Here is a 26,910-nt window from a genome sequence, read left to right as displayed (position 1 = left end):
TATACACATGCAAACATGGATGTACTCTTTAACCCTTTTAAGGTTATAGTTCTTAATGTTTTTTTTCTTAATAATTAGTAATTTTGTGATGAAGGGAAGCAAATGAAGTCAAGTGTGAAAAAAGGTTAGTTTATTTTTATAATATAAAAAGTGTGACTTGATTTAAAAACAAAAACAAAACATAAAACATTTAGAGCATAGACAATTTAGAAAAAACTAGTGTATATAGTGGTATGTTACATAGTTTGCAATTAGAACAAAGTCCATAAACAACTTCCTACCCGGAGCTACAAACGCCTTCTTATACAGCAGTTCTGTCAACACAGATACAATCTCTATTCATTTATGATAAGCAATATTTAGATAAAATAACTGACCCCCATACAGGGATCTTATTAAAACATAAAATGACTGCTGACCAGACTGAACCCTGACAGGACTCTGGGTCACACATAACATGCAAGACCTGATGGTCCTCTAACACACAAACTGTGTGTAAGTTTGTTTAGGATCTGTGGCAGGTTCGACATCGGCTGTGTTGCCATGTCTGCATCTTCTTCTTCAACCACAATGTGAGTGGACTTCTTGTGATCCAGTGATGAGGCGCTGCCGCGTATATTCCCAGATCAACAGGGCAGCGCTCACGTGGACATTGAGTGAGCGGATGATCCCTTGTTGCGGGATCTCCACACACACGTCCAACATCTGGAGCAGATTGGCAGGAATACCTTCCCGCTCGTTGCTGTCAAAGGGAGACAGATGTTAAATGTTTTGACGTGGGAAAAAGTTTTAGTTCAACTCCAACGGGGTTTTGGTACTACTTTGAAAACAACAGTAAAAGGACATTCAGGAAACATGTTTCTGGTCTTAATTGTAATTCAAACTCTTCTAATAAACATGAAGTTTCAACAAAAACTTCTAAAATAATTTAATACAATTATATTGCATGATGGCTGAATGACCGACTGTACTGGAAACGCTCTGAAGTCCTCAAACTTGATAAGGCATTTTACAAAGCAGACCATTTACCTTGTTTTATTCGTCACCCTAAACAAAATCCAATTCAACCAACTGCATTTAGAATCACAATTAAGAAACCGAGTCAATTTCTCCTATTAATACTTTCAAAAACCAATATATATTTTTTATTCATAATGACGCACCACTTGGTGTTGGTCAATCCCAGAAAACCCCAATAATACATGTTAAAGTTTGTAATTTTACAAAATCTTTTGTTGTTTTTTTAATTCCCAGTCAAGCACACCTGTAGTAGTCATTGAAATCAAAATTGAGCTCTTTATGAAGATGATTTATTAGTTTAATTCCGAGAGCAAAACAAACTGTAATAAAGCGAGAACGCTCGCTGCCCCATATCGGCCACGCAAAGTAAACATAAAAGGGTAATAAGTGCCTGCCGTTTAATTTCGGCAGTCGGCCCCGCAGCGAGGAAACACTTGTTGATGCGTTACATTCATCTGGAGGGCAAGTGGCTGAGACAATAGAGAGGCTGATGGGAAATTAGAGCCAATCCACGCTGTGTAGAGTAGAGCGCAGCTGTGAGAGCATTAAAGTGAGAGTTTACACATGAGGCCCTTACGCCAACACCACAGCTTCCATGTTTGACTGAAGAAAACAAACTGGCACGATTAAAAGGCGGGGGATCGGTACCGTTCTCCCTCTGCCTCAGAAGTGCCACTATATGCCACTCATGTTCCAACTGTATGCAGCTGGTACATGAAAGAAAATCTGGTGACCAAACTAGTTGATGTAACAGATTATAGAAGTGAAAGGCTCTTGTAATCATGCTCATTGTGTCATTTTGAGTAATTCCTATCCTTCGTTTCCCTCAGGAACAGCCAATTATAGACCAGCATGCCCAGACAGGTACACAAGGCGAAGGAGGGGGAGCAAACTCCACGGGGGCGACAACTTAACGGGTGAGAGGACACTAAAATAGCCTTGTCAGCTCTCTGCTTCAGCACTAAGAGACCCACAAGGGCGTGGAAGACAGAGACCGGTGGCTGGTCTGATGGAAAAAAACAGAACTCTGACCCCTTTTTAAAATGCAATGTTCTTAGTGCCCTCCTACCCCAGAAGTAGCAGAGTTTTTTCAGGGAACTTGAAGTCCTGGAGCTTCTGACTATTGGCAGTCTGCTCCACTCCGACAATACAGTAACCTTCGCTCTTCTTTACCTGGAGGAAATGAGTGAGCTCCACAGGCTTCACCTGAAAGAAAACAGAAGAATGTTGGAAATGAAATAAACCATCAAACTGTAAAGCATCTGCAGAACTTAAACACAGCACAAAAGTTCAACACAGCAAAACAAAAGCTGTTTGCACACAGATATGGGCTACAGTAAATCAGGGTTCACACAGTGTAACAATCATTCAGAATGCTTATTACTTTTGTATGTGTTATCTCCCTACTGGGATTTCCTCTTTATCTACACTAAGCTTTTCCAAAACATTCACACACCATGAACGTTTTCTATTTTTTTTTTTTTTTTTACATTTCATCCACAAACTTTCTTTCATTTTATTATAATTCAGACCCCCCTTACTCTACAAATACAACCTAATTCAACTAAGTGTAATTTCTACTCAGTTCACAACAACTGTTTTTAGAAAACTTTAGAGAACAAACCACATCATGAAAAACAATCTTGAACATTCTGGGCTAAGAACAACATGCTATATTTGGAGAAGGTGGCAGAATCACATTTTAAAGGCTTCAAAAGACCTAAAACTAGGGTGAAGGTCAACGCTCCATAACCATAAACAAACAGCCGGAGCTGCACTGTAATAGTTTACATCACAGGTAATTTACATGGTTAAGTCAAAGGCCAGATCTAAATCAAACTGAAAATGTGTGGCTAATTTTTTAAATTGTGCTTTATAAATGTTCTTCATTCAATCTCAGTGAATTTGCAGAATTTTAGAAAGAATATCTGTTTCTTTAGCTGAGCAAAGCAAATAGAGACATACTGTATATATTTTTAAAATGCAGCTCTTAAAGGTGGTTTTACAAAGTCTCAATTCAGTGAAGGTGAGTAAAAATGATCACACTATTAAGATCAGAATTTGCAAAAAAGGCTAAGGCTAAATTCCACAATTCACCTCTAGCAAAGGAAGCCAAAGCTCAGCTGAAACGCTCAGAGACTGGAAGTGTTTGTCATTGAGATGGTGCAGACTGTCCAGAACCAGACCGCTCGCCCCAAATATCTCACATGTTCTGCAGAGACCTGGAACAACAACAGCAACAAGTCAAAAATTTTAAGTCTGTTTCATGTAATTTCACTCAACATGACGGTGGCAGCATCATGCTGTGGGGAACATTTCAAAGGCTACAAAAGACTTGGCACTGGTGCAGAGGTTAGCCTTCTAGCAGGAGAGCAACCCGAAACATACAGCCAGAGCTCCACTAAAACGGTTTGGGTCAAAAATACTCATGCATTAGAATGGCCCAGTCAAAGCCCAGACCCAATATAGTATGTGTGATAAGGTTTGAAAAATTATATTTAGACACAAACCTCCTAAATTAGTGGGCTTGTCAATCAAGGAGGCCACCACCAGCAGAGTGCCGTGTTGTTTGCCCAGCCGAGCTGCCCGCTGAGCTGGAACCAGCTTCAGTTCGGGTTCCTGATCGTTGATCCCTGACCTCCACGGTGTGATCTTCTTCTGCACCTCAGACCAGCGCTCCTCTTTATCCTGCTCGCCTGGGAAATATGACATTACACACACACACAGTAAGGATAAGATGTGCAAGCCTCATGGATTAGTTACTCCAGCTGAGAGAAACATATCTGTACTTCGATCTTGCTGGACCCAATCTCCAGCCTGGAGCTGGCCCAACTCAGGAGCAGAATTCCTCAACGGGATTAACAGACTCTCAGGAAAGAATGACAGCTTTTCAAACTTCCACGGTGGGATCCACTCATCGTCGGCCAACTCTGACAGACTGGGAAAAGTTTGAAATATGGTCTAAAAGACAAACAAAAAAGGAAAACAGTTGATTTGTGTAACCGTGCTTCAGTAGACCTTATGTGTTCGTAGAACAATGAACCCACCTCCATGCTGTAATCCCTGATGGGATGAAAGGCTCCGAAAAAGAAGTGACCCTGAATCCTCAGCCAGTTCTTGTTGGCATTTCTTAGAGAAAAACAGCAAAAACCATCTTTGAATAAGCTCATTATGTGCATTGGAAAAAAGTTATTGTTTCAGCTGTTTGCATCTAACCCGGTGCTCTGCATGGTCTCGGCCTGGTTCAGACAGGCTGTCACCACAGAAGACAGCCCCTGGAAAGCTTCATCATCTTCTTCCTCCTTCTCTGCGAGGCTCCACACCTTCTTCAACGCCAGTAATGCATACAGTCGGACGCTGAAGTTGTGGTTGAAACACGACTGCAGGATGATGTCCAGAGCTCTACGCAGCTGCCCGACCTTTTAACAGAAACAATGAAAAACAAAAGCTGACCATAAATATTTAGGAATGGCACTAGAATATAGAAAGCTAAAGAGAGTTACCTTATCCTTAACATGTGGAATGATGACACTGAAGTGAACCAGGACAGACAGGAAGGTGCAGATGCTCGTCTTGGTCTTTTCGTGATCCTGCGCAATACAACAGTAAAAATTATGACTCTCTGATGTTTTACTTTTATTTGTTCAACCATATAAGTACAAGATGAGCTCACAAAGTTGAAGCAGCTCCAGAATTTGTCAATATGATGTGGATACTTGACAAGAATAAGAATCATCATCCATTCAATCAGGTACTTCACTGAGGCCTGGTTGCTGCAAAATCCAGCTTCAAAGACGTGTTTCACCAGAGTGGCAACAAAATCCTGCGGGCACAAACTCAGATTTTATTCTAGAATCTCTTAGTTTCAGAGAAACTGTCAGTAAACATATTTTTTAACTCACCTCTTTGAGTTTGGGAAGCAACAGCAGCAGTGTTTGCCATGCTCTGTTTTTGACCCGATGCTGCAGGGAGTTGCCATAGTAACGGACTTTGGACTTTGATATGAGACTGTCCTGTGGAGATGAGGTTGAGAGAAATGGTGTGAACTGCATTGGCTGAATTAGTACATGCATTTATGGCACAAATAAATCAGTAAAACTGCAATTTCAAATATTACAGAGCAAATACAGAAAGCCATTTTTATTTATTAAGTGGAAAAAGCTATCTAAATTAACCTGGCCCAATATGCCTTCCTTTGTTAAATAACTAATTACTGTGACTAACCTGAGCTGAGTTTAATTTCACTTGCATTTTACACATTTTACTGTCTTTTTCTGACAGTAAAATGTGTTAAAAAGAAACAAGCACAACAAATCTGGAAACTGACCAATTCTTTTTCAAAGTACTGTAGCAATTTTTGTGTAGCCATTTTCTGGCTTATGGAAATCATAACCCATATATCTTACTGCTTCTCTTTTCTAGTTTGGTGAAAAATGGTTTCTAAATTTCAACTACAGGAAATAAGGATGTCATGTATTATTAGTTCAGTGTTTCATATCTAACTTAAAAAAATGTTTTTCTTACATTTATTTATTATCAAGAGTAGCAATTTGTGTAGCAATTGTTAGAGTTAGCTTTACTTTAAACTCTACATATAATTACTAAGAAATAAATCATCAAGTTAAATTGGTTTTCTTAGGTTCTTCTAGATCTCCCGTTAAACTTGTTTCCACCACATTATCTTAAAATAAAAAGTAAAACATTTTTGCTGAATATGTATTTATATTCAAATTTCTCTAGAAATGACTATTTCAATATTAAAACAATATTTGAGGTGAAAAAAATAAGATTTTCAGGTAAACTGATTTGCATACTGCATTGCTCCATTTTCCCATCCACCCAACATTCAACTAGTACCTTTCTCAGCAGCTTCATCACTAATTCCTCCATGAATCTCTGATGCTGCTGATCAGAAGGATCCAGGCGGCTAAGAAATGTCAGCACACATGTGCGGGGCAGTTGATCATCCCTGGTATCACTGGGAAACAAACGCAGCAAATCAGCAACAGTGACCTCTAGTGGTGATCTTGTTAACTCGCAGCATCTGGTGAGTTAACAAGCCAGATGCTAGTTCTCCATAGAGGTAAAACGTTGCCTACCTTGTAACTCCAACATTAGCGGCACACTTTGCACCAAGTTGCTCTACATATATCTGGACGTCCAGGACGAGTCTTTGAAAAATGAAAAAAAGTAACGTTGTTAAAAGAACATTGAGGAACAAGAACAGAAGCCTAGGGAATATTGCTTGGATTAACCGTTGGTCTCTCCTGAACACTGGTCCATAAACACAGGCCTCAGTGACTATATCCAGGTGGTTAAAAACACTAGAGAACACAGCAGCAGCCTGATCCCTGATGGCTGGGTCATTGGGCAGCCAGGTCTGACAGCAGTGCTGAAGTAGCACACCGAAGACACCGCTCTTCGACTGAGACAGCTCCAACAAGTCTGTGAAAATCTAAACAAAAACATTTAACACCATCATAGACTTGAAATTCGAAAATAGAAAATGGAAGATATCGAGAGGGGAAAAGTTGCTTTGTCTTAGTGTGGATAACCTTTGTCAGTGCAGTCGTGAGAATCGGAGCCTGATCATGTGTCAGCTGCAGGAGTTTGTGCTGGAAGGCCATGGAGATGAAGCCCTTTAGTGCTGGCCAGAAGTCATGAGCATTTGTGCTAAGCCCCTGTACAAGCTCCCAACTCAGAGTGACCGCCTGCACACAGAGATTCTCCTGATCCTGCACCAACTACGATCAAAAACACAGATTATGAGAATGACGGCTAACCAGCCTCAGAACTTTCTTAGTGCCATCATATCCTTAAATATCTCATTCTTGCTGGACTGATACGCACTTGTGGCAGCAGCGTGTTCATGACGTTTAGCACGGGCAGCACAAAGTCACTGGGCAGCAGAGCCAGGGCCTCAACGCTGCAACTCAGAGCAGCTCCGAGGGTCTCGGACACTTGGGAAATTTCTACAGATGCTTTAATCCCTACAGTCCTAATCAGGAAGTTTAGACAAATCCACTGGTCCCGCAAGAAGTTGGCAGCAATGCGTCCCCAGTCCTGTTGCAGGAGGCCTTGGGCTTCAAGGTCACTACCCAAAAAAAATAAAAATAATTTTAAAAGATTGTAATTATGGCACTGCAATACTGGATATACAGTGTATATATATATATATATATATAAATATATATATATATATACACATATATTTTTCAGTTCAGTATGGAGTCTCCACAAACCTTGAGCTACCTAATAGCTGTGGTTTCATCAAGGATTTGTTAATGTTTCCGAGAGATGACTGAAACTGTGAGGAAGTCTTCAAAGTGCAGAAATAATCATTCATGGACTTCAGGGCAGAAGCAGTATCTGCTCTCATACTAATTCCTCCTTGCTGTAAGAGCTCACACACAGCAGCCAAAGAAGCCATACTGACAGCCTTGGACACCTGATTGGCCACAGATGGGACCTAAGACAAACACAAAACAGTCCTTGCTTAACTTCAGAGGAGCAAATCTGATGATGAGCGCATATATTTAAATGTATACCTGTTGGGCTGGCTCAAGCAAAACTGAAAGGCTGTACTTTATGAGTTTGGGGAAAGCAAACTGCTGGATGTTCTTGGGGCAGCGAGACGAAGAGCTGCACATAACAACCAGCTGCCTCAGGACACACAGATACAGCTCAGCCCGTTCAACGTCAAAGAGCTGTCAAAGAATAAAGCATGTGCAAGACATCTGAGTTCTTGAGCGCTTCTTTGTAATTGAACAGTCATGTAGAATGCTTTTCTTCCTGATTACCTCCTGCAGCTCCCCACACAGCCTCCTCAGGATAAAATCCTGGACTGGGTCGACAAGTTTAAGAAAGGTTTGTTCAATAGCAAACATCACCTCATCCTCTGTGAAACAAACATAAGGCTTAACAAGTACAAACCAAAATGTCTTCTTGTGTTTTTACTCCTATTTATTATGAAGTTCCTATTGTATTTCTTTGACACATTTCACAGTAAAATTTCCGCCATTTTGATTTCTTTAGGTGTTTTTTCCTCAGTTCAGCTTCTTCAGTAATTTGGCTTACTAACTCAGCTTAGTACTATGCCATGTACAATGCCTATTTAAAAGAAATGCTAATTGTTCTTGGCGTAATTAGTCAAAAACTAAATCAATCAAAGCAGAAAAGGCTTACACTGGCAATTTCATTATGCTGGATAGTATCATGTGGTTTATTCAGACTGTTCTTACAGATTTAGTAAGTCTAAATTTGTAAGAACTGAGGGTCGGGCACTTTCTAATTAAAAGTAAAACTGCTTGTGTGTTTGTTTTTACAGGCAAAAAGTGTCTTATGCTAACTTATTTTGGAAAATATTTATACACTTATTTACAAAAACAGTTAAGGGGCCGGAATGAATGGCGCCTACTTTTTAGTGTTAGCGAGAACTTTTGTGATATTTTACCTGTCATCACTCTAAGAGAAGTGCTTTGCACTTTGGAGTGCTAAAAGGTTTTGTAAATCATATAGTGCATTTTTACTTTCCAGCCCATCAAATAAATTTTGTATTTTCTGGAACACTACGAAAAAGACAGGAAAGAGCCTATAAGTCTTCTTTCAATTAATTAAATCTATGTATACATTGAATTTACTGTATTAAAGCCAACATTTATAGGGGAAGATTTAAAGAGTTTCAACGCAAACCTTCCACTTCTTTTTGCTGACCACAAGGCTTCGTCCCAAGCTGCAGCAGTCTAAGCAGGAGCTGCAGACTCTTGTCACTTTTACGGACAGGCAGGTAGATATTGGTGTAGACTCTGCTCAGGGTGTCCAGTAGCGGAGACAGCAGTGAACCCAGAATTTCACTGGTTTCTCCTCCCAGTCGCCTCCTCTCCATGTCCACACAGAGCAGAAGGGCTCTTGCCAGCTTATCAGCCTCTCTAGTGTCAGGTAACCGTTCTGCCTGACCTGTGTGACAGAGAAACTGACTCTGATAAGAATCACATGCAAATACATCACATCTACAGATACAATTATTCTCTGTATCTAAAACACTCCCACACCAGACTCACCTGTGCTTGCTGGAACACGAAGATAAGCAAGTACCTCTTGTTGAACATAGGCTCTTATGGTTTCTTTTTGTGTGGGATCATCGGTGAAATCGCCGTCCAGAATTCTGGACTTGAAGCTGCATTCATGTTCCAATAACCAGATGCACAACTGTCCCAAGTACATTAAGTGATAATCAGTTGTTGCAACTTTTCTAATACAGTATTTGAATATACTTAAGAATGCATGTGTGTGTAAGGAGCAAACCTCATTCCACAGCTCTGTCCCCCTACACAAAGACTCATCAGCACGAAAATGCATCAGGAAACTAAATATGTCATCTACAGTCACTTCATTCTGTAATAAAAAAAAAAAAAGAAAAAGAAAATTAAAACAACTTAAAACTTAATTGGATTGTTCCAAGTACCCAATACAATTAGTACACATAATATGGAAAGCAATCTTGCATGTGCGTAATATTTATTAGCGCCAGCAAATAGTTGCACTTGGTTTAAAATTACATTTTCAGATTTTTAACCATGTGTTTTCACAATTGACTTAAAATAATGACTTACTATGAAATAGTTACCAGAAGTGTAAGAAACGAAAATCTTTTTTTTTCTGATAAGCTTTTCTTTCTAACTCAGCTCCTTAATTGTCAAAACAACCTCTAACTACCAAAAGTATTTCTTGCGATACTCATCTTAAACTGTAACAGCCTTTTTTTTTTTTTAAGTATGTTTCTCATACAACCATAATTATTTTAAGGACGCAGTATTGCTTTTGATTTTTAACATCTTCATCTTACCACATCTGTCAGAGAGAGGGCGCTCTTTAGTAAAAAACACTGTGCAGCTCCTCTTAGCAGAACCTGATGAGTGATCATGGTGCAGCGTAGCACCTCCCTAGAATGCAAGGCACAAATACTGTAAAATCAGTCTCATCGCCTAAAATAAATATAATGCATCAATTACCGTAGAGCAGATAGGCCGCCGATCTTCAGCAGAGGACATGGAGGGAGATGTGAAAAAGCCTGACAGACAAAGAGGAGCGGTACGGCACACCAGTGCTTGGAGCTGAGCTGCTGAATCAGCTGAAACAAAACACAACCTGCAGAGCAAACACAACAGTTAGAAATAGATTATGAAATGTGATTCATGGATTTGTATGTTTTCCGGCTGCACCTCTGTCCTCCGATGGCAGGCTTGTGAAGAAGGTGACCAGGAAGACCTGGAGCTTAACTGCCAGCTCAGGACAGTCTCCTACACTCTGCCCTGGCGATCTATATTTGACAGAGGCTGAGTTAGAAAAAACTAATATGAAACTAATGACATAATCTCCTGAACTTGGAAAAAAAACTAAGCAAATTTAAATCCTCACCTACAGAAAAGGGATGTTTCAGACAGAACATTCATGAAGGAACCCACGACAAACTACAAGAGCAATGCATCAAAAGAAGGATTTTAAATGAAAGGAAAGAAAGAAAAGGAAACGATTTTTGTGACATATGATGATTTCAATTGCCTTGCAGCAAATACACTGTGCACCTGAGAAAAGGCTGCTGCAAAGGCCGGCTGCTGAAGAACCTGCAGCTGAAGCAGATGGCACACTCCTTCTCTCATTAAGGATTTATTCTCACTATGGAACATGCGCTGGTACACACACAGCAGCCAGGATGGGTGGAACAGGCCTGACCCTGCAGCACCGGTCAACAAACTCAGAGTTAACTCACTATAGTCTTGATGCATGTTAGTTTTTTAAAAATCTTTCATAATTATGTCAATAGATTGTAGGTTTTTGTTTAGAACCTTCAAGAAAGCAACAAAAAATTATTGAGAAAACATTCCAAGTTTTTATTAGTCTTAGCTCATTAAGAATAGCGCACTTCTAGCATTAGACAAAACTTGATGCATAAAATAATGAATAAAAAGTTAAGTCATTTGTCCAAAGATGACACAGCATTCAAATAATTAAAACTTACCTTCACTATCATTCACAGTTGCTTGGATTAACGTATCAATTCTGTTTAAAACTGGCCGAACAACATGAACCTGCAATGAGGGGCATGGAGGGAGGCTGAGCATCGTTTGTATTATAATGGTTGTGAGACAACAACTCTGCAGAACTTTCTACCTGATTCTCCTCCAGTGTTTCCATCACCAGAGTGTAATCCTCCCAGAACTCCCTCAGTGGTTTGCTTTTGCTGGGGGCCCATTTAAACAATGTCTCTCCTACAAAAAGAAATTTGTTTTAGCCAACTGCATCTCAAAGATGAGAGTACTCTGTGTTGCATCAATTATGTAGAAAACAATATTGTCTGCTGAAAGGTGGATGTAGAAATAGAGGAAAAAAAAGCTACCTGTTTTGCTGCCAATATATATATATATATATAGTCAAGAATGTCACAAAAGATACACTTGATTTTCTTGTGTTGTAAGGCCAGCCTGTTTCTTTTGCAAATAATTTGTCTATTCAAGTAAAATAGCTTTTCTATGTTAGAAACACATTTCTGCCACTTTTTAAAATGCAAAATGTAAACATTACTGCAGAATATTCCAACGGAATCTTCACCAGCTGAGTTTTAAATGCACTGAGAAAAAAATATCTTTACTCAACTGCAGAGGCGCAACAGGAAAATTCTGCTTTCTCCAGCTGTTGCTATAGGTGATTTAATCAGTGAAAATATTACGTTTTCATTCTGATGCAATTACAAAATGGTACACCGAATCTGTATAGACTGTATGTAATGTAATAATTTTATTATCCAACATATTTTGTCCAAAACCAATGCTAATTTACGGAAGAGGATTAGGGACACGGTAAAAAAAAAAAAAGAAAAAAGAATGAGATTAAAGGCAGAATTCTGAAATTAAAGTCAGAGTTTTGACTTTAATCTCAGAATTCCTTTTTTTTTTCGGTGGCCCTAATCCACTTCCGTACTAACTAGTTCAAACATTTAAGTGAGAGATTACTAGTTGCAGTACTACTTAGATTGCAATGTGATTCCTCCAGTCAGTTTCATCAGTTTTATAAGTTAAAAGTCTTTCTGTTTTGACTGCTTCCAGACTTTTTTCTCCATGATGTTTTGCGTGAAAAGCAAAAAAAACCCCAAATACGTCGCATACCTTGTTAGCATGTGATTTTGACAAAATATTTAAAAAAAGCTGAATGGGTACAACGCTTTTGCACGGCACTCTGTATGTTACCATCCTCTGATGTAGAAGAACGGGAATCAAAGCCCTCCTCTTCGGATAATGCTGCGCATCTTTTCAACAGGTACAGTGCCCTCTTGCGTGACACGCTGTCCCTGTGCGTCAGTCCGTCCTGACAAATTATCCAGAACTGAGGACGCAGACGTGGGTCGGCCTCGCGGCACTCGGAGGAGGTGACGATGTGAGATTTCAGGAGATGGTCCGACAGGACGGTCAAACACAGCAGCGTCCTCTCTGTGACCACCGGTGTTCGCTCCGTGGAGTGCCAGCTGCAAACATCATCCAGGACGCGCTTGAGGATGATGTTGGACCTCGCATCGCTGCAGCAACTGAGCGAAGTTAAAATGATCCTGACCATTACTTTGGATACCAGATCATCGGGGAGTGACCTGACAGAGGACAGCGCGCAGTTTAAAGTGTCGAGTGTGAGTTCTTCATCCGCTGTAAGAAGAGGCATGAGAGCAGCCAGGACTTCAGCAGCAACCTGCACACTGAGAGTCCCCGGCGTAAGCGGCTCCTCCTCTGACATCCGCTGCAACGACGGCAGGATTGATGAAACCACTCCAGTCCGCACGTTTTCCCCGCAAACACCCACGGAGACACCGAGCAATCTGCAGACAGTGGCTGTGCTCTCTCTGCAGCGCGTATCATCCCTTGCTTCTGCCGAGAGTCTGCAAAGAAATGGCAGACATTTCGACCAAATGACCGACTCAATTTTGTCACGAATGCCACTTCTGTTTACACCTGTCAGTGGAGTCTGAGCCGAATCTGAATCGGTCAGAAACGGTCCGAGAGATTCGATGAGAGCAGTGAGCGCCTCAACACGCTCCGTCTGCGGCCACGAATCCTCCGGCCAGCACAGGGATTCAAACAAAGTATCGTAATTAGGAGAGCTGCTCAGTACCGCCTGAATCAAAGTGGAAGACATTGTTTATGAGTTAGGCGGATAGTGCCAAGCATGTAAGAGATACGACAACCGGCTTTTTAGCAGATAAATGGCACAGGCTGCACGTTTTCCCACTGAGAATGTAAACTTCCGTAAACGTAATCCGGAATTCTCGCGAGAGTGGAATGAAACGTTCGCCTAATTTCGCAGCTCACCAAATAAACATTTTCAAGTCTAAATTATGTAAACTGCTGATGTGTTCCTTGGTGTTTTAGTTGTATTAAGACATTCAAAAATATTTAAGCTCGTTTTTTCACCATGTACTCAGTTTTTTCTGTACATGCATGTATGAAATGAGCTATTCAATTTGATTATTGAAAAGCCCATGTATTTAACCTAGGACCTTCATGCCAATGAAACACAATGATGGATGTCTGCTAGTTATTAGACATTTTTTTCCTCAAAGCTAACATAAGATTTAAAATTAGAATATTACAACAGACCATTAAAATAAACAACGTAGAGAAATTTGAGCTTAATGAAGAGTATGTTTAATGTCTGCATAGATGTTATTTTCAAAAGGTATTTTAATACAAGCGTGCGTCATCTGAACATAATTCTAATTTTGAAAATATGACGATATGTGCATCTGTTAAATTCTTTTCTATGTGCCACATGCAGTTCAGATGTGTTCACATCTGTGATATATTAAATAATTTTAAAGATTTTGCCACATATGTGACATTCTCTACACTTAGAATATTAAAATATTAAATAATCAAATATGTTGGATGTTGAAATGCTGAATTAAAAGTTTTTTTTTCTATTTCCAACTGCAGAAAAAGTTACATGTGAAGCATTCAATAACTCTCGTCAAATAGTCATCTGTTTTTAGGTAAAGTATTGCTGGTGATTCAAGATGTTCACTTTAACATTATCGCAATTTCTTACCAGTAGTCAATTGTTGTTCATGGATTTTACACATATATAGTTTGAGCCTAAAAGAGTGCACTGGCCTTGGGATTTGAATTTCTTTGTGAACTTACACCTACTGTCCAGTTGGAGGCAGTGTATGGAATGACAAGGATCCTACAGTACACCGTCAACATTTACTTTCAAACTGCTGTCTGTAATGCAAGGAAAACTAGACATGCGTCATGAAACAGAAATACAAAAATCCCTGTATAATTTCATACCATGAGTATTTTATTTTTACTGGAATTAAAAAAAAATAGTGCTTTTTACAATTTAACATTTAGAGTTTTTGCAATGCAAGGCAGTTTTTAATAACAATTTGGCATTATGTAAATATGTGTGTGTTCCATGACAGAACATAAATCAAAGTGGCTCATATTAGCTAAAGACTTCACTTTGTACCAATAACCAAGGTTGTGACAAAATTGAGAGGGAAAACCAACAAAGGCTTTTTGTTCTGGGAGGAGTTACATAATACAAAAATGCTTTGGATCCATACAAAAAAAAAGAAAGAAAAAAGAAAGATAAAGTACTGGTTAAAAAAAAAAGTGCTTCACCAATAGCACATTCTTCTTGCAATTATGGCAGACAGAAAACAGGACAGACTGGAGAAACTTTGGATTAAGGCAGTGCCTTAAGGCACTGTGAAAGGTTAAATGTTGCACATTTGTAGATGGTTGTTAAAGATTGAATGAATGGAGTCTGACAAAAATCTATGCAAAACAGCATATCATAAAAGATAAAAAAAAAATACAAAAGTTCTAACATCAAATTTGATTACAATATTAGACTAAAAAAGCCACGCTAGTGGGCTGTTAGTGTCAAACGTACAGTTGCAATGGATGGATTAAAAAAAAAAAAAAACATGAAATTATACGCAGTTTTAAGAAAGACTTAAGGAAATGTTCATATGGTGGTCTTTACAAAAGACAATTAAAAAAAAATCCATGTTTTTAATAAATGATTTAAATGCATGTCAATAAAACAAGTGCAATATGTACAAAATAAACATCATGAATAAATATGGGCAGTTTATTTGTTGAAATCTCACCATTTTAGTTTCCCCACCACTGGAATCACATCTTAGCAGAATTTCCATATCTTTCCTCCAATATGAAATACAAATATCCCTCACGACACAAAACACAGTCAGAGTGCCTCAAGCTCCGCTGCTCTCTAAATGAAGGAACACTTTAGGCATATTACTCATGATCTCAGAGTATGAACTCCAGGAACTGTTCATCACTTAAAGTGTCCAGGGCGAGGCAGTTGGTCGACCTGTGGCCATAGAAGGAGGGTTTGGCTTGGCAGTGCAGATAGGGGTAATAACTGTGATCTACTGATGTCTTTGTGCCTGGTGTGACGTCTGGGAGCCCAGAGGTGTAGTTGTGGTACGAAACGGATGGCAAGGCCATTCCAGTGGGTGCAGAGGGTGGGCAAAGATGGACATCATGTAGGCTGTGGCGACTGGGGAAAATCTGCGGTCTGGACTTCAGGATCGATGAGAAAGAAGAAGAAACTGATGTTAACAAATGAAGGAATTACAATCTAACATGAAGTGTGTTGGGTTATAAAATTTCCGAGTGACTGATTTTTACCATTTTCTGGATAGGCAACAAAGTATCTTGATCAGCATGTTGAGGCTGCCTTTTGTATACTGTGGAGTCCACATGATTTAAATTGTCAATATTGATAATGATGAAAGTGGACCGAGTTTCAGAATAAAAGCCACTATTTTTACAAAATGTGGAGGAAGACATGCACTTCACTGATACCTGGTGATTGAGTCTCTGCAGAGCATCTCGCAAAATCCACAGACACTCCATCAAGAAGATCAGCCAGCTGGGACATTTCGCACCGCTCAACAACAAGAGCCTCCTCTGGACTACAAACACTGGTTTTGATCGCTAGAAAACAGCATACATTTTAAGCAGGCAAAATAATTACAAATCTAGAAAAAAGTTTTGAATTTAATATTAAGGTCTAATAGACATTAGAAAAATAATTCTAGAAAAAAAACAGTACAGCGCTTTGAAAATTCATTAGTCCGCATACAGAATTCTGTCTTTGTTTTAGTGTTGCAGTTAAACTTTTCAGGTCATTAAATGAACTTTTTTTTTTTTATTAGAAGCAGTTCTCAAATGATAATCTAATTTACTAAAAAGGCCTAAAAGCCATCAGAACCAACCTGGCCATGTGTGAAATTTAATGCTCGTTAAACATAGCTTTTGTTGCCAACTTTTAGATATATATCTGGGTTGTTGTGTGGCTCCTAGATGAGGCATTAATGCACAATTGGAGAAAATTTGGAAAGCTAGTCTGGGAATTCATTCATAATTGGTCCAGGTTTCCTCTATTTGAGGTTAAGGGTTCTCACTGTGATTTTCTGATCTCCCAAATCTTTAGCCTTAGATAGCAATGACTTTCATCCGTTTTTGAATTTCTGCTTATTGGGATATGATATGTTACATATTTTAGCCTAATTTATGGTGTCAGACTAGTATTACAATAGCGATTTCTTAGTTTGACAGGTCTGGCAGTAATCCGATATGGATGTGGCTAGTAGCATAGGATCAGATCAGAAATTGTGCTTAGTTATAATTAATTTATGATTTAACCTTTCCACATCAGGAAAAATTGGACTAGATGGCTCCTCAACCCCACTTGTGAAGGAAATAATGATTGAAAACTACACTTTGAATTTAATAAGGTTATCTTTGACTGTTATGAAACATTAACATGTGACTAAGAGCAAAAACAGAAACAAAAAGAAACAACAAATTCTGTGAAAACCTTTTCAAGTATTTAATGAAAAAACAAATCCCACCTCCATCTTGTTGCTCTTCTCTTCGACCTTTACTGCCTACGTCAGACTCAGACATGGAGGAGCTGTCCTGGCTGGTTGCTGAGCTCAAACATTTCTCCCTGTGTTGTAGAACCTCTTCCCCCATGGAGGTCATCTCTGTGCTGATGCTGTGCTGGCGGGCGTCTGCTTCAATGCCTGAGCTGCCAGTGGAGCGTCGAGACAGACCAGGGCTGCTCTCACTGCCCGGCGGATCCATATCCAGGTCGTCACTGATGTAGGACTCTCTGTAGCGCTTCTTCTCTAAAGATTCAAACGACATTGAAAGTTGTACAGCCATATTTAATATGTGCTTAAGTAAGTTAGTTAGACTCCTTTTTTCAGTGGGTGGAATAATTTTTATTAATGACAGATTTTACTACCAGGTCAGAGTGGTAAAATTAGTTTCATTGAGTGTCTTCTTAAACCTCCTGGTGCTGTTTGGCTGTACTCTCAAGAGAAGAGATAAGAGAGACTGTAGACGTTAGCTTGTGTGGTATTGGACGTTCATATTGTAGGTATATTTGGCATGTCAAATATTTAAATATAAATTTGACTTGGGTACTCTAAGGGAGGTCTATTATTAGGTTGAGGGAAAGTCAGGAACTGATGCTGTTAAACTGTCAAACAGAAGTGGGCATTGTATTTGTGTTCATAGTATAGAGGTCCTACTGAAGTCTGTACAGAGGCTCTACCAAACGGCGCTAATCCCACACTTTCTTCTATTTACCTTTGCTTTCCTCCACCTGTCGCAGGTGTTTGAGGGCCGGCTGCAGGCTGAGGTAGACCTGGTGGCTGTTGCTCAGATGCAAGAGGAGGTGTCGAGAACGGAACGACGAGCCGGTGTAGTAAACCAGCTTCCTGGCTGATGGCAAGCCATCTGGCTGGATCTCAAATTTCTTCCCCTAAATGAGACAATGTAAAACAAAGTGTGAATGTCCATTAAATAATTACAAGGAATCCTCTTACTCTCAAGAGGGAACAGAAATGTGCAAATGAGAAGCCGTCCATACCAGGAAAGTTAGACGGCCGACATTTGACCAAGGGAAGTCGTACAGCAGCTGTCGTATGTTGTTCACTTCCTACGGAGACAAAGCAGACATTTAATTAGCAGCTTTTTGAATGTGGAATATGGAATTTGCTTTAATATATTTTAGAACAAGTGATAAAGTATTTTTTTTATTTTGGTGCCATCTGGACTTTAATAAGACCAAGAGATACTCCAGATACATCTCACAGTCTGTTGGCTTCAAAAATCAGTCAGGCCTGGTGGCTAATCGCTAATCCCTCCACCCCCATTCAAAAGGCCCCTGATTGACAGATCAAACAACTGACAGGCACAGCAGGCGGCTATCTCTTAACGGACTGCTTAGTGGCAAACCCACACATTCCTCACACTGCTAGTCTGGGGGGTTTATTAGGACTACGAATACAAAGGAGAATGTTTTGGAGCTAACACAGAATCAGTTTTTGTGTACACATACACCGACGTACAAACTGCGCATTAATAACAAGCACCTGATAAACCTGCATTCCTCGCAGGGTGAGACCAAGCAGTGCTGTTCCTTTCTCCTCCTTTTTGTCCTGAAGGAAAGAATGATGAGATGTCAGAGAGGCATCCGAGCTGCTCAGATAAGATAACTAACAGCCAAACCTCCCTCTTAGGTCACGGAGAGAAGCAGAGCTGATGCTAACAGAACATTTCAAACTGCAGTCTATTGTGCAATAAATTGATCAGGTTTCAAAATATGACTCAGTAGATAAGTTGCTTCAAATATGGAAGACGACACACTGGGAATACAATTGCTAATGTAAAGGCATGAACATTTTATTCTTCAAATGAACAAGATTTCCTGAAATGAGTCAAACTTCCTGGAAGTTGCTACAACATTCTGGAAATGTTAGATTCCATAATCCATGTAGGTTCATAAAATTGTAAAAAAAAAAAAAAAAAAAACCTTGATCATTGCAACAAACAAAACAAATAATAATTTTAAAAAAATCACAATTACACTAGAAGTCTGGACTGGATTATCTGGAAAACCTTTTTCCATACTTGTACAGAATGACAGAAATCTAATGTCATCCTTCTCAAAACTCCATGGGAAATGAAACTTCAATCCAGTTGCCCAATAATTCAAAGATTTACACCCATAAATCACAAGGATTCCCTTTGAAGCACCATGATGAAGTGTCCTGACCTTTTGAAGCCTGTAAAATGTGACGGGGACATCCTCCAGTTGGCACGAGTCTCTGATGAAGGAGAAAATGGCATCACGAGTGGACATGCCCCACAGCTCCTGGTGCACTTTGGGCCCATGACAGAGAAGGTACTTCACCCCACGTTTAGCTATGATCTTCAGAAGGAAGGTGGGACACAGCTGACATTTAGTGCCTTGCAAAAGTATTCAGACCTCTTGAGCTCCTTCAGACTTTGCCACAAACATCTTTGACCAAACAACCTAAATACAATCTGCTATACTTTGATTTTTATTTATTCAAAAGAATGGTGAGAATCATGTATCATTTTTCTTTCACTTTACAGTTTCGCAATGCTTTTTCTGATAGTTTTTCAAATTACATCCTATTAAAATACACTGCAATGTATAACTGTAACATGATAAAAAAAAAAATTGAAGGAGTTTGAAACTTAATTTTCTACAAATAATCACTAAAAGATCAATTCTAAATGTTTAACAAGTAAATATCAATATCATACATAGGTTGTTTTTGTGTGTGTGTTTCTGGCAGATGTTAGTACATACCCAGGGGGGAAAGTAGTCCTTAGGTTCAAAATAGGAGGTGACCTCCATGCCCTCCCTCTGCATCGGGCAGTCACCGAGGTCAGCCTGCAGAGCGTAACCTGCCAGTTGGAAGTACACCTCCTCCTGCTGACGACATTCAGAGCGCCGGACCCGCTCCCGCAGGTCAGAGTAGTAGAAATGCCGTGCCTTTCTCTCACTGGTGCCAGGAAAACAGTCCCCCCAAAACAATTCAGATATCAGTCACAAAAATAACAAATGTTGATGGAAAATAGGGAAAAGAAAAAAAGTCATGAGCAGAAGTGGAGGGGGAGAGGGGCAGTGCATGTTTGGACATACCAAAAAAGTCTTCCATTTTCAACATAGAATTGCACTTTAAGGAAGAGCAGTAAAGGGATTTGTCTCTTGAGTGTTCCCTGTGGGGAAAAAAAAGAAAGAAATATTACAATAGGGTTGCATGTGTCACCACATAGCTTCTATAATGCCTATAATGTTCGAATCACAAATATTGGATGCCATTAAAATTTAAGTAAAATGACAATAGCAACCAGTGCATGGTTGTGACACTGAAAAATGTGGTGCGCACCAGAGCATCTTGTTCCATATGCTTGCTGCGTCCCCTGCATGGATTGTTGCAAAACTTGTGGTTTTGTCTCACATAAATTGCTTTTTCGTTAATAAAGATACAATTTCTGAAGATTACCAATAGTGATTCCGTCTTATTCTTCCACATCCTGTCAATCAAAGTTACATCTGGGTAAGCCTGCAGTTGTTTGACAAACTTTCCATTTTTAGATGATAGATTGAATGGTGCTTCGTTAGATGTTCCAAGCTTGTGTCGTTTTACAACCTAACCCTACTTCTCCGTATTGTTGTTCCAGGCATATCTGCTGTATTCCCTGATCTTCATAATGCTGCTGTTCTTTTAACAGCAGCATTATGTTAATACTGTTCATTTACAGTCAGGTAAACTATCTACTTCAAATATATCTAGGTAATTTCTTGCACTTATTTAGTGGTATCAAAGTATTATAGTACTATAATCCACACTGTTTATATTTTTTACAAATGTATATTTCTTTACTTTGTTCTACTACTTTGTTCTGTGAAGTTTGTGTTTGCAGTATGACAAACGTGTAACATTTTAAGTCATATATAGACTTATGCAAAGCAACAATATGTTCTGCTTAACTGTCAGGTATAATTTAGCAAGTAGGCTAAACAGAAAAAGGGCAAAAAAAAATTCATTAAAATTTACTGCAGGTGTTAGCTGCTTTACCTTTCCTGAATCTTGCCTCCACTCCTTGGAAAAGTACTTGGCCAGTTTCTCTTCCATGTCTAAAAATATGTGTTCATTGTCTAGGATGGAAATGGAAAAAACAATATGAAAGAAAAGGAGACAAAAAAACAACAAGAATGACATAGGCTATAAAAATCTACTCCTACTCTAACTAGAACCATTAGAATGATAGAAGAGCAGCCTGGTATGGCACATTTGAGTTAATCTACCCAGGAAGCTGCAACCACAGTGGTAATTTATGTGGTATCGTCTTCTGCCAGGTTCTGAGTCATGACTTGGACAATATATATATATTTTTTCGTTTTTGTTCAACCGTGTGTAGCCAAAACACGCTCAGCAAGTTATTTCACAACTTGTTCATTTAACAACCCATCTCCTCATATCCACTCTGACTCACTCAGACTCCCTTGCCTCATATCCCTCATCAAGGCCCTTTGAGTAACAGCTGAATGAGGCTGTCTGTGTCATGACAAATCCATCCCCGACTCCCACTCTCCTCTTCCCATCATCATCATCATCAACCCGTCCCTCCTCAGTGAAGCAGAGGAATGCAAGCGTGCATTCCAGGATTAATGAAGTTAATATTACAGGAATCCGGGCCCGAGTGATCGCTGAACCAACACCACAAAAACAAAAGGCTGTTTGTTGAAGTGGTGAGCAGTACAAGATTACCGGGGCATTTCCACGCATTTGTAAAACGGGAACGCTGGAAAACAGAAAGTTCAGGACTTTGCTTCGAGGCTAAACTGGATTACACCGTTACATTACACAAACGTGGAGAGCAGAGTGGGATTTCTTGTTTGAGCTAAACGGCTTAATTGTGGACAAGTTGTTTCTAAAGTTACATAAACAATTGACAGTGGAGCAAACCATTGTCCGATAGTGTAAACAGTAATAAAGCAGGATGTTAATGGTCATGTCTTCTCAGGCTTTGAAATACTTTTGCAGGAGTTGGGTGTCAACACAAAACTTACCTCTGACTACTGTGAGCCCAAAGAAGTGCATCTCTTTAATTCCAAGAAGCTCCGCAATACTGTTAAAAACATCCTGTCCGGTAGACTTTAACTGAAGTTGGTGAATAAGAAAAATAAAACAGAGAATTCTGTATTTACTACACATTCACACTGAACGAATCACTGTGTAGACACGGGCTGGTCATTGGTATCAAGGTACGCCAAACTTTTAGAAGCTAAAAACTTTGTAATTAGTCAAATATTTTTATACCATTCCTAAAGTTTATAGGTTTTTAATGAGATGCATCAGAAAGTGCTGGGGTGATCACAATTTTCTCTGTGTGGAGTTCTGCCCCAACTTCCACCTGTTGCTGAGCAAAGGTAGGAAAGTATAGCAGCTTAAATACAAACCAAAAAAAATGACTCTTGCACTTTCCCCTTTGCGTACAAGCAAGTCAAATTAATATGGAAAACTATAAACAACATGACTGTACAACCGCAGACTGCAGGTTAAAAAGGTATACCAGTCTGTGCCATAAACATGTTTATACAAGAACTAACGTTATTATAACTGTAATAATCTATAAAGTGTATCATTTCACTAGAAATATTTGTAGCATTTCTTTGTTTTTAATAAACTTATTATTTAGATTGCGTTCATCACCGCTAGGTTATCCTGCAGTAATTTCAGATTTAATTAAAGCACAACTTGTAATCTGTGCCACCTTTACTTTGTATTCTGTCCTGAGAGACTGCGTCAACAATATGGTGGGTGTGGCTCTCCTACAGTGTCAGGCCAGATTTGCTCCAGAGGGGTAGGGGGATTGAGATGGCTCTCCTCTTGCAAAACTGACTATTTGTGAAAAAAAAGGCTCTCAATTCTACCCAAAACAAACTGGCTAATTAAAATGCCCAATATCAGCTTTTCATAAACATTTTGTAATCTAGAAAAGATAAGAACAGTTAATACAGGATGGCATTGTAAGCAATGAGAATGTTAACTTCGTAAGTAACACCTTTCAGAGAAATTAAAATCCACGAGAATCTGAGAAATAAACTTAAATTAACAAGAAACAATGAAATACATCCTTAAAGACACAAGATCACAATTTTTAAATGGGACTGCAATTAGATTTTGGTTTAAGGACCCAAAACCTCAATTTGAGTTATTGATATAGATGACAGGTATTGATTAAATTTAGGGTCTATTTATTTTACGTTTTTGCTGAAGTGTATACAATAAGCTCAAATTAATTACTAGATATGATAAAAAAAGTTTTGATTTGCAATAATCAATGTTTTATTTTAGAAGTTTTAGAATATACTGTCGCTTTAAAAATCTATTAGCACCTGTTTTTTTCTATTAAATGTATTGCTTTGCAACAGGTTACCACACCTTGAGAATATCATACCAGCCCATGCCTATCACTGTGATAAAACAAAAACAAGACCATCAAAATATGGGGATTTAGATTCAAAGCTCCATTGAGCACCCACCCCGATAGTGACGTCCAGCTGGCTTTTGTTGGGGAGGAGAACACAAACGGTTCTCTCATGCTTGGTAGGTGTTGACATGTCTCATATGGGTCTGAGACAAGTTCTGTGTCTGAAATGAACCGTTTCACAATTGTTTCCGCTTCTTCTGGCTTTTGCTTTTTAGGTGTTCAAGTAAGTTCAGCCATATTGCATCTAGTAAAAGAACAATACACAAATAGCATGACAATTAAAGAAGCAATAGAATAAAGAAAAATACATAACATAGTGCAGCAACTGTTAGATGTTAAAAAAGGCAGCTGAATTCAGAAAACGATCAACTCAAGTGTGATCTGACGTACTAATTTGGCCTCACACATCATGTTCATGTTGAAGCAGTTTATGAATTGTCAAACAATAATCAAATAACCAGTTTATATTTTAGCTATAACCAAATTATTCTGCATATTTTACTTCTGCCACATGCAAAAGGCAGATGGAGGAAAACTGGAATATTGTGCAATGCTCTTTTAATATCCTGTATTACTAATATGTTTGCCTATGAAATGATGTCCACAAAGAAAAAGCAAAAGAGGTTGTGTTGCGCTGCAGTTTCCCCGTCTATGCAACAGGAAACTACCTTCTAACCATAAATGTTTATATTAACCATAAGCGAGAATCCTCTTATAAAGAAAGCTTAAAAAAGTCAGTCTGTATGTAAATAATCTATATATATTTCCCATATAAATATGACACTGTTCTCTATATTTTTAATAACAGTTCATGGAATTTCATTGTAACTGAAATAGCAGAAGTGGAGGGTGGCGGGGGGAATTGATTAAAAACAATCCCAACTTTTAAAAACATAAAAATCCTATTAAAAAAATTAAAAAGCTATGGATATGAAAAAAAAAAGAATTGCCCTACAATGTCTGCAAGAAAATGTTTCCCAACAAAAACACATACCGTGGTTATGATAATCCTGATATTACGGTACTTTAATTTACTATGATTTTTCCCAAAAATCAATTAGTCTAAAACAATCCCCATCTAGGATGTCTTATTATCCAACAAACTTTTTTTTTTGTTGAATTGGGTAAAATGAATCCAACAAACTTGAATTTAACATGGGACCAGACAAATCTTAAACTATCTGTAAAAGAAGCCAAACCACACACGCATACCGATACTTCACAGTAAAAGAAATTCTTCACACGTGAATATCTTAGATTCCTTGCACAAGTTGCATTTTATCCTGATAATAGTTTCTAGACTGGAAATATTGGAACAACTATGTTGATTGTCTTTGCAGTGTACCCAACATAAAATCAGAAGTGATAATTTGAAGTCGCTCTTCCAACAACTAGGGTTCATATATTTTGCCTCGTTGGGTCCCAAAGCCCCACCTGGTACGTCTAAGAATCATTTAATCAGGTTAATTACTGCTGTGCCCTGACTCTGATCCTCTTAAGCCCCACTCTGACCAAAAAAATGAAGCAAAAACAGAACGGGGACCTGAATGGGAAAAAAAAGAAAACACACCACTTCCAAAACTAATGCTTCCTCTTGTGTAAAGATTTATAGATAGCTGCAGTTAATTAAGTTGTATTTATTTATGTATGTCTGTTTGACACCAAAAGAGCTCAGGAATTGAGTTTACAGGAAGATACAAGACAAGATTAATCTACAGGAGAAAAAGGAAACATTAAAAAGAGGTGTTGCCAGTGAGAATAACAAGTTGCGTGAACTACCAGAGCAAGTTTTCTTGGCTTTTAGGGTCTAACTGAACATGATTTATGAACAAGTTCAAACAAGACCTTGCTGATGACTGGGTGTCGACACAAACAGACATTAAAAAACCTGAAATTCCAGTAGCATGAACTCAAGGAAGTCATACTGAAATTTAAATTAACATTGAAAAAAAAAAAAGCCAAAGTTGCAACACTAAGTTCATTTCCACACTGGGAATCAACTTTAAAATACTTTTTTTTGTTTTACTTTAGGTAAAATTACCCTAAACTAAACATACGGATCTGCTACTTGAACCGACTCAACATTTAAATCAAAGAAGGTCGAGAGGTTTTTTTCAGGAAGGTACCAGCTGTTGGAAATTATGTTTTTAAAGTTGCAAAAAGAAAGAAATTTAAAAAAAAATCTGACATGAACATAGACCACATTTATATATTGGATCGCACGTCTGAAAAGAGAATAAACCTTTGCCGTTACTGCATTTAGCTGCAAAATAAGTAATAAGCAAATAAAAGTCCAAACTGCTCAGACCGGGCATCACATGAGAACTGCCATCTGTATGCTTTAATTCCCCTCCAAGACTGGTATAATCCTGACCTCTGAGCACACTGCTGCTGCTGGCCAGGGGAAAACAACATCGCTCGTCTGCAATGTGCAATCTCTCTCAGGTTTGAGGAATACCCGACTAGAACCCTTAAAAGCCCCACTGGAAAATATAAAAGGGGGCATTAGCATAAACAGGGGAACACCATGTACATTCATCCCACTTTAAAACAATAGAGTGAGCCAGATTTTTCAGCTTGAGGGGAGCTGGTTGGCATATGAGTCCTGACAGGCGTTAAGAGTTTACAGCTTTGCAACATAGTTTGTACTGAATGACTCTAATATTGTGCTTTATTTAAGGAAATACTTGTAGGCAACTGACGCAACATCCCTAAAAGTTTCTACCAAAGTTATTTACTCGTTTTACTAGTTGAATCACGAATTATAAATCTGAAAGGGGAAAAAAACAAACATTCTGCTCGTTTCTATTTTATATATATATATATATATATATATATATATATATATAAAGTTCGGTTACTCAGATACTGCAACAAGTGTAGTACAAATAGTTTAACGAATAACTTACTCTTACAGAAATTAGTTGTCCACTTGCAGGTATTTTCACGGCTTGATAAAAAACGTTTTTAATCAAAGAAATGATAAGCAACAAACTACAACAGTTGCACTTCTTAAATGTTGTACTCCACCTTGCATGTGTATGCCTGCGTTTAACCACCCTGACGCACAAACGTTTGAGCGAGACCATCTAGGATTATTTATGGGGGTGTTGAAAGGTTCTTTCAGAAACTTTTCTTCGCGCATGTTACGATTTAAAAAACCCCTTTTGTTACATTTTCGGTTACAGTAGTTCATAATTGAAAAACCAACATGTTAATTAATGGGCAAGGCTCAACCCATTAATATTTGAAAGAAGCATTTTTTCTTCCCCCTACTTGGTGGTTTGTGAGCTTTGCTAATTAGAGGCCCAGGCTCTACAGGGGCAGTAGAGACATGGGTTATGCAATTAATTTGAGTTAGGCCATTATTAAAACATTTAAGAGAAAGAGTGTGCTGAGTAAAATCCCCTTTATACTGTCAACATTCATCACGAAATAAATAAATAATATGACCAAAAAAACTTTAGCCAGGACTTCT

General features: G+C 38.7%; 2 protein-coding genes across 3 annotated transcripts; both read right to left on the bottom strand.

Annotated features, from left to right (window-relative positions):
• Positions 1 to 149: 149 nt before the first annotated feature.
• On the bottom strand, positions 150 to 14,148 carry tarbp1 (TAR (HIV-1) RNA binding protein 1). Its single transcript, XM_028007332.1, has 29 exons — positions 12,264 to 14,148; positions 11,191 to 11,288; positions 11,039 to 11,108; positions 10,605 to 10,753; positions 10,438 to 10,490; positions 10,242 to 10,339; positions 10,032 to 10,167; positions 9,866 to 9,962; positions 9,325 to 9,414; positions 9,081 to 9,228; positions 8,713 to 8,976; positions 7,821 to 7,918; positions 7,569 to 7,727; positions 7,263 to 7,489; positions 6,871 to 7,114; positions 6,576 to 6,764; positions 6,276 to 6,475; positions 6,120 to 6,191; positions 5,878 to 5,998; positions 4,923 to 5,033; positions 4,694 to 4,843; positions 4,524 to 4,610; positions 4,237 to 4,439; positions 4,068 to 4,149; positions 3,810 to 3,981; positions 3,531 to 3,716; positions 3,118 to 3,242; positions 2,090 to 2,226; positions 150 to 742 (listed from the first exon to the last, which is right to left on the bottom strand). The coding sequence occupies exons 1-29, from the start codon at positions 13,195 to 13,197 to the stop codon at positions 562 to 564; spliced, it is 4,881 nt and encodes a 1,626-aa protein (XP_027863133.1). The 5' UTR covers positions 13,198 to 14,148; the 3' UTR covers positions 150 to 561.
• Positions 14,149 to 14,340: 192 nt separating this feature from the next.
• On the bottom strand, positions 14,341 to 26,491 carry LOC114138209 (FERM domain-containing protein 6). 2 transcript variants are annotated; one of them, XM_028007333.1, is made up of 14 exons: positions 26,342 to 26,491; positions 23,485 to 23,676; positions 22,009 to 22,099; positions 21,014 to 21,093; positions 20,074 to 20,150; positions 19,738 to 19,933; positions 19,174 to 19,329; positions 18,491 to 18,556; positions 17,986 to 18,054; positions 17,703 to 17,877; positions 16,958 to 17,236; positions 15,906 to 16,037; positions 15,729 to 15,787; positions 14,341 to 15,620 (listed from the first exon to the last, which is right to left on the bottom strand). In XM_028007333.1, exons 2-14 carry the CDS (start codon positions 23,560 to 23,562, stop codon positions 15,345 to 15,347), a joined length of 1,734 nt encoding a protein of 577 aa, XP_027863134.1. In that variant the 5' UTR covers positions 23,563 to 23,676; positions 26,342 to 26,491; the 3' UTR covers positions 14,341 to 15,344. The 2 variants fall into 2 exon arrangements, with proteins under 2 accessions (XP_027863134.1, XP_027863135.1); XM_028007334.1 differs by having other exon boundaries at positions 26,348 to 26,491.
• Between the last annotated feature and the right edge of the window lie 419 nt (positions 26,492 to 26,910).

This window comes from Xiphophorus couchianus, chromosome 22 (assembly GCF_001444195.1).
Source record: "Xiphophorus couchianus chromosome 22, X_couchianus-1.0, whole genome shotgun sequence".
NCBI classification, from domain to species: domain Eukaryota; kingdom Metazoa; phylum Chordata; class Actinopteri; order Cyprinodontiformes; family Poeciliidae; genus Xiphophorus; species Xiphophorus couchianus.
This window is presented reverse-complemented; position numbering and strand designations above follow the sequence as displayed.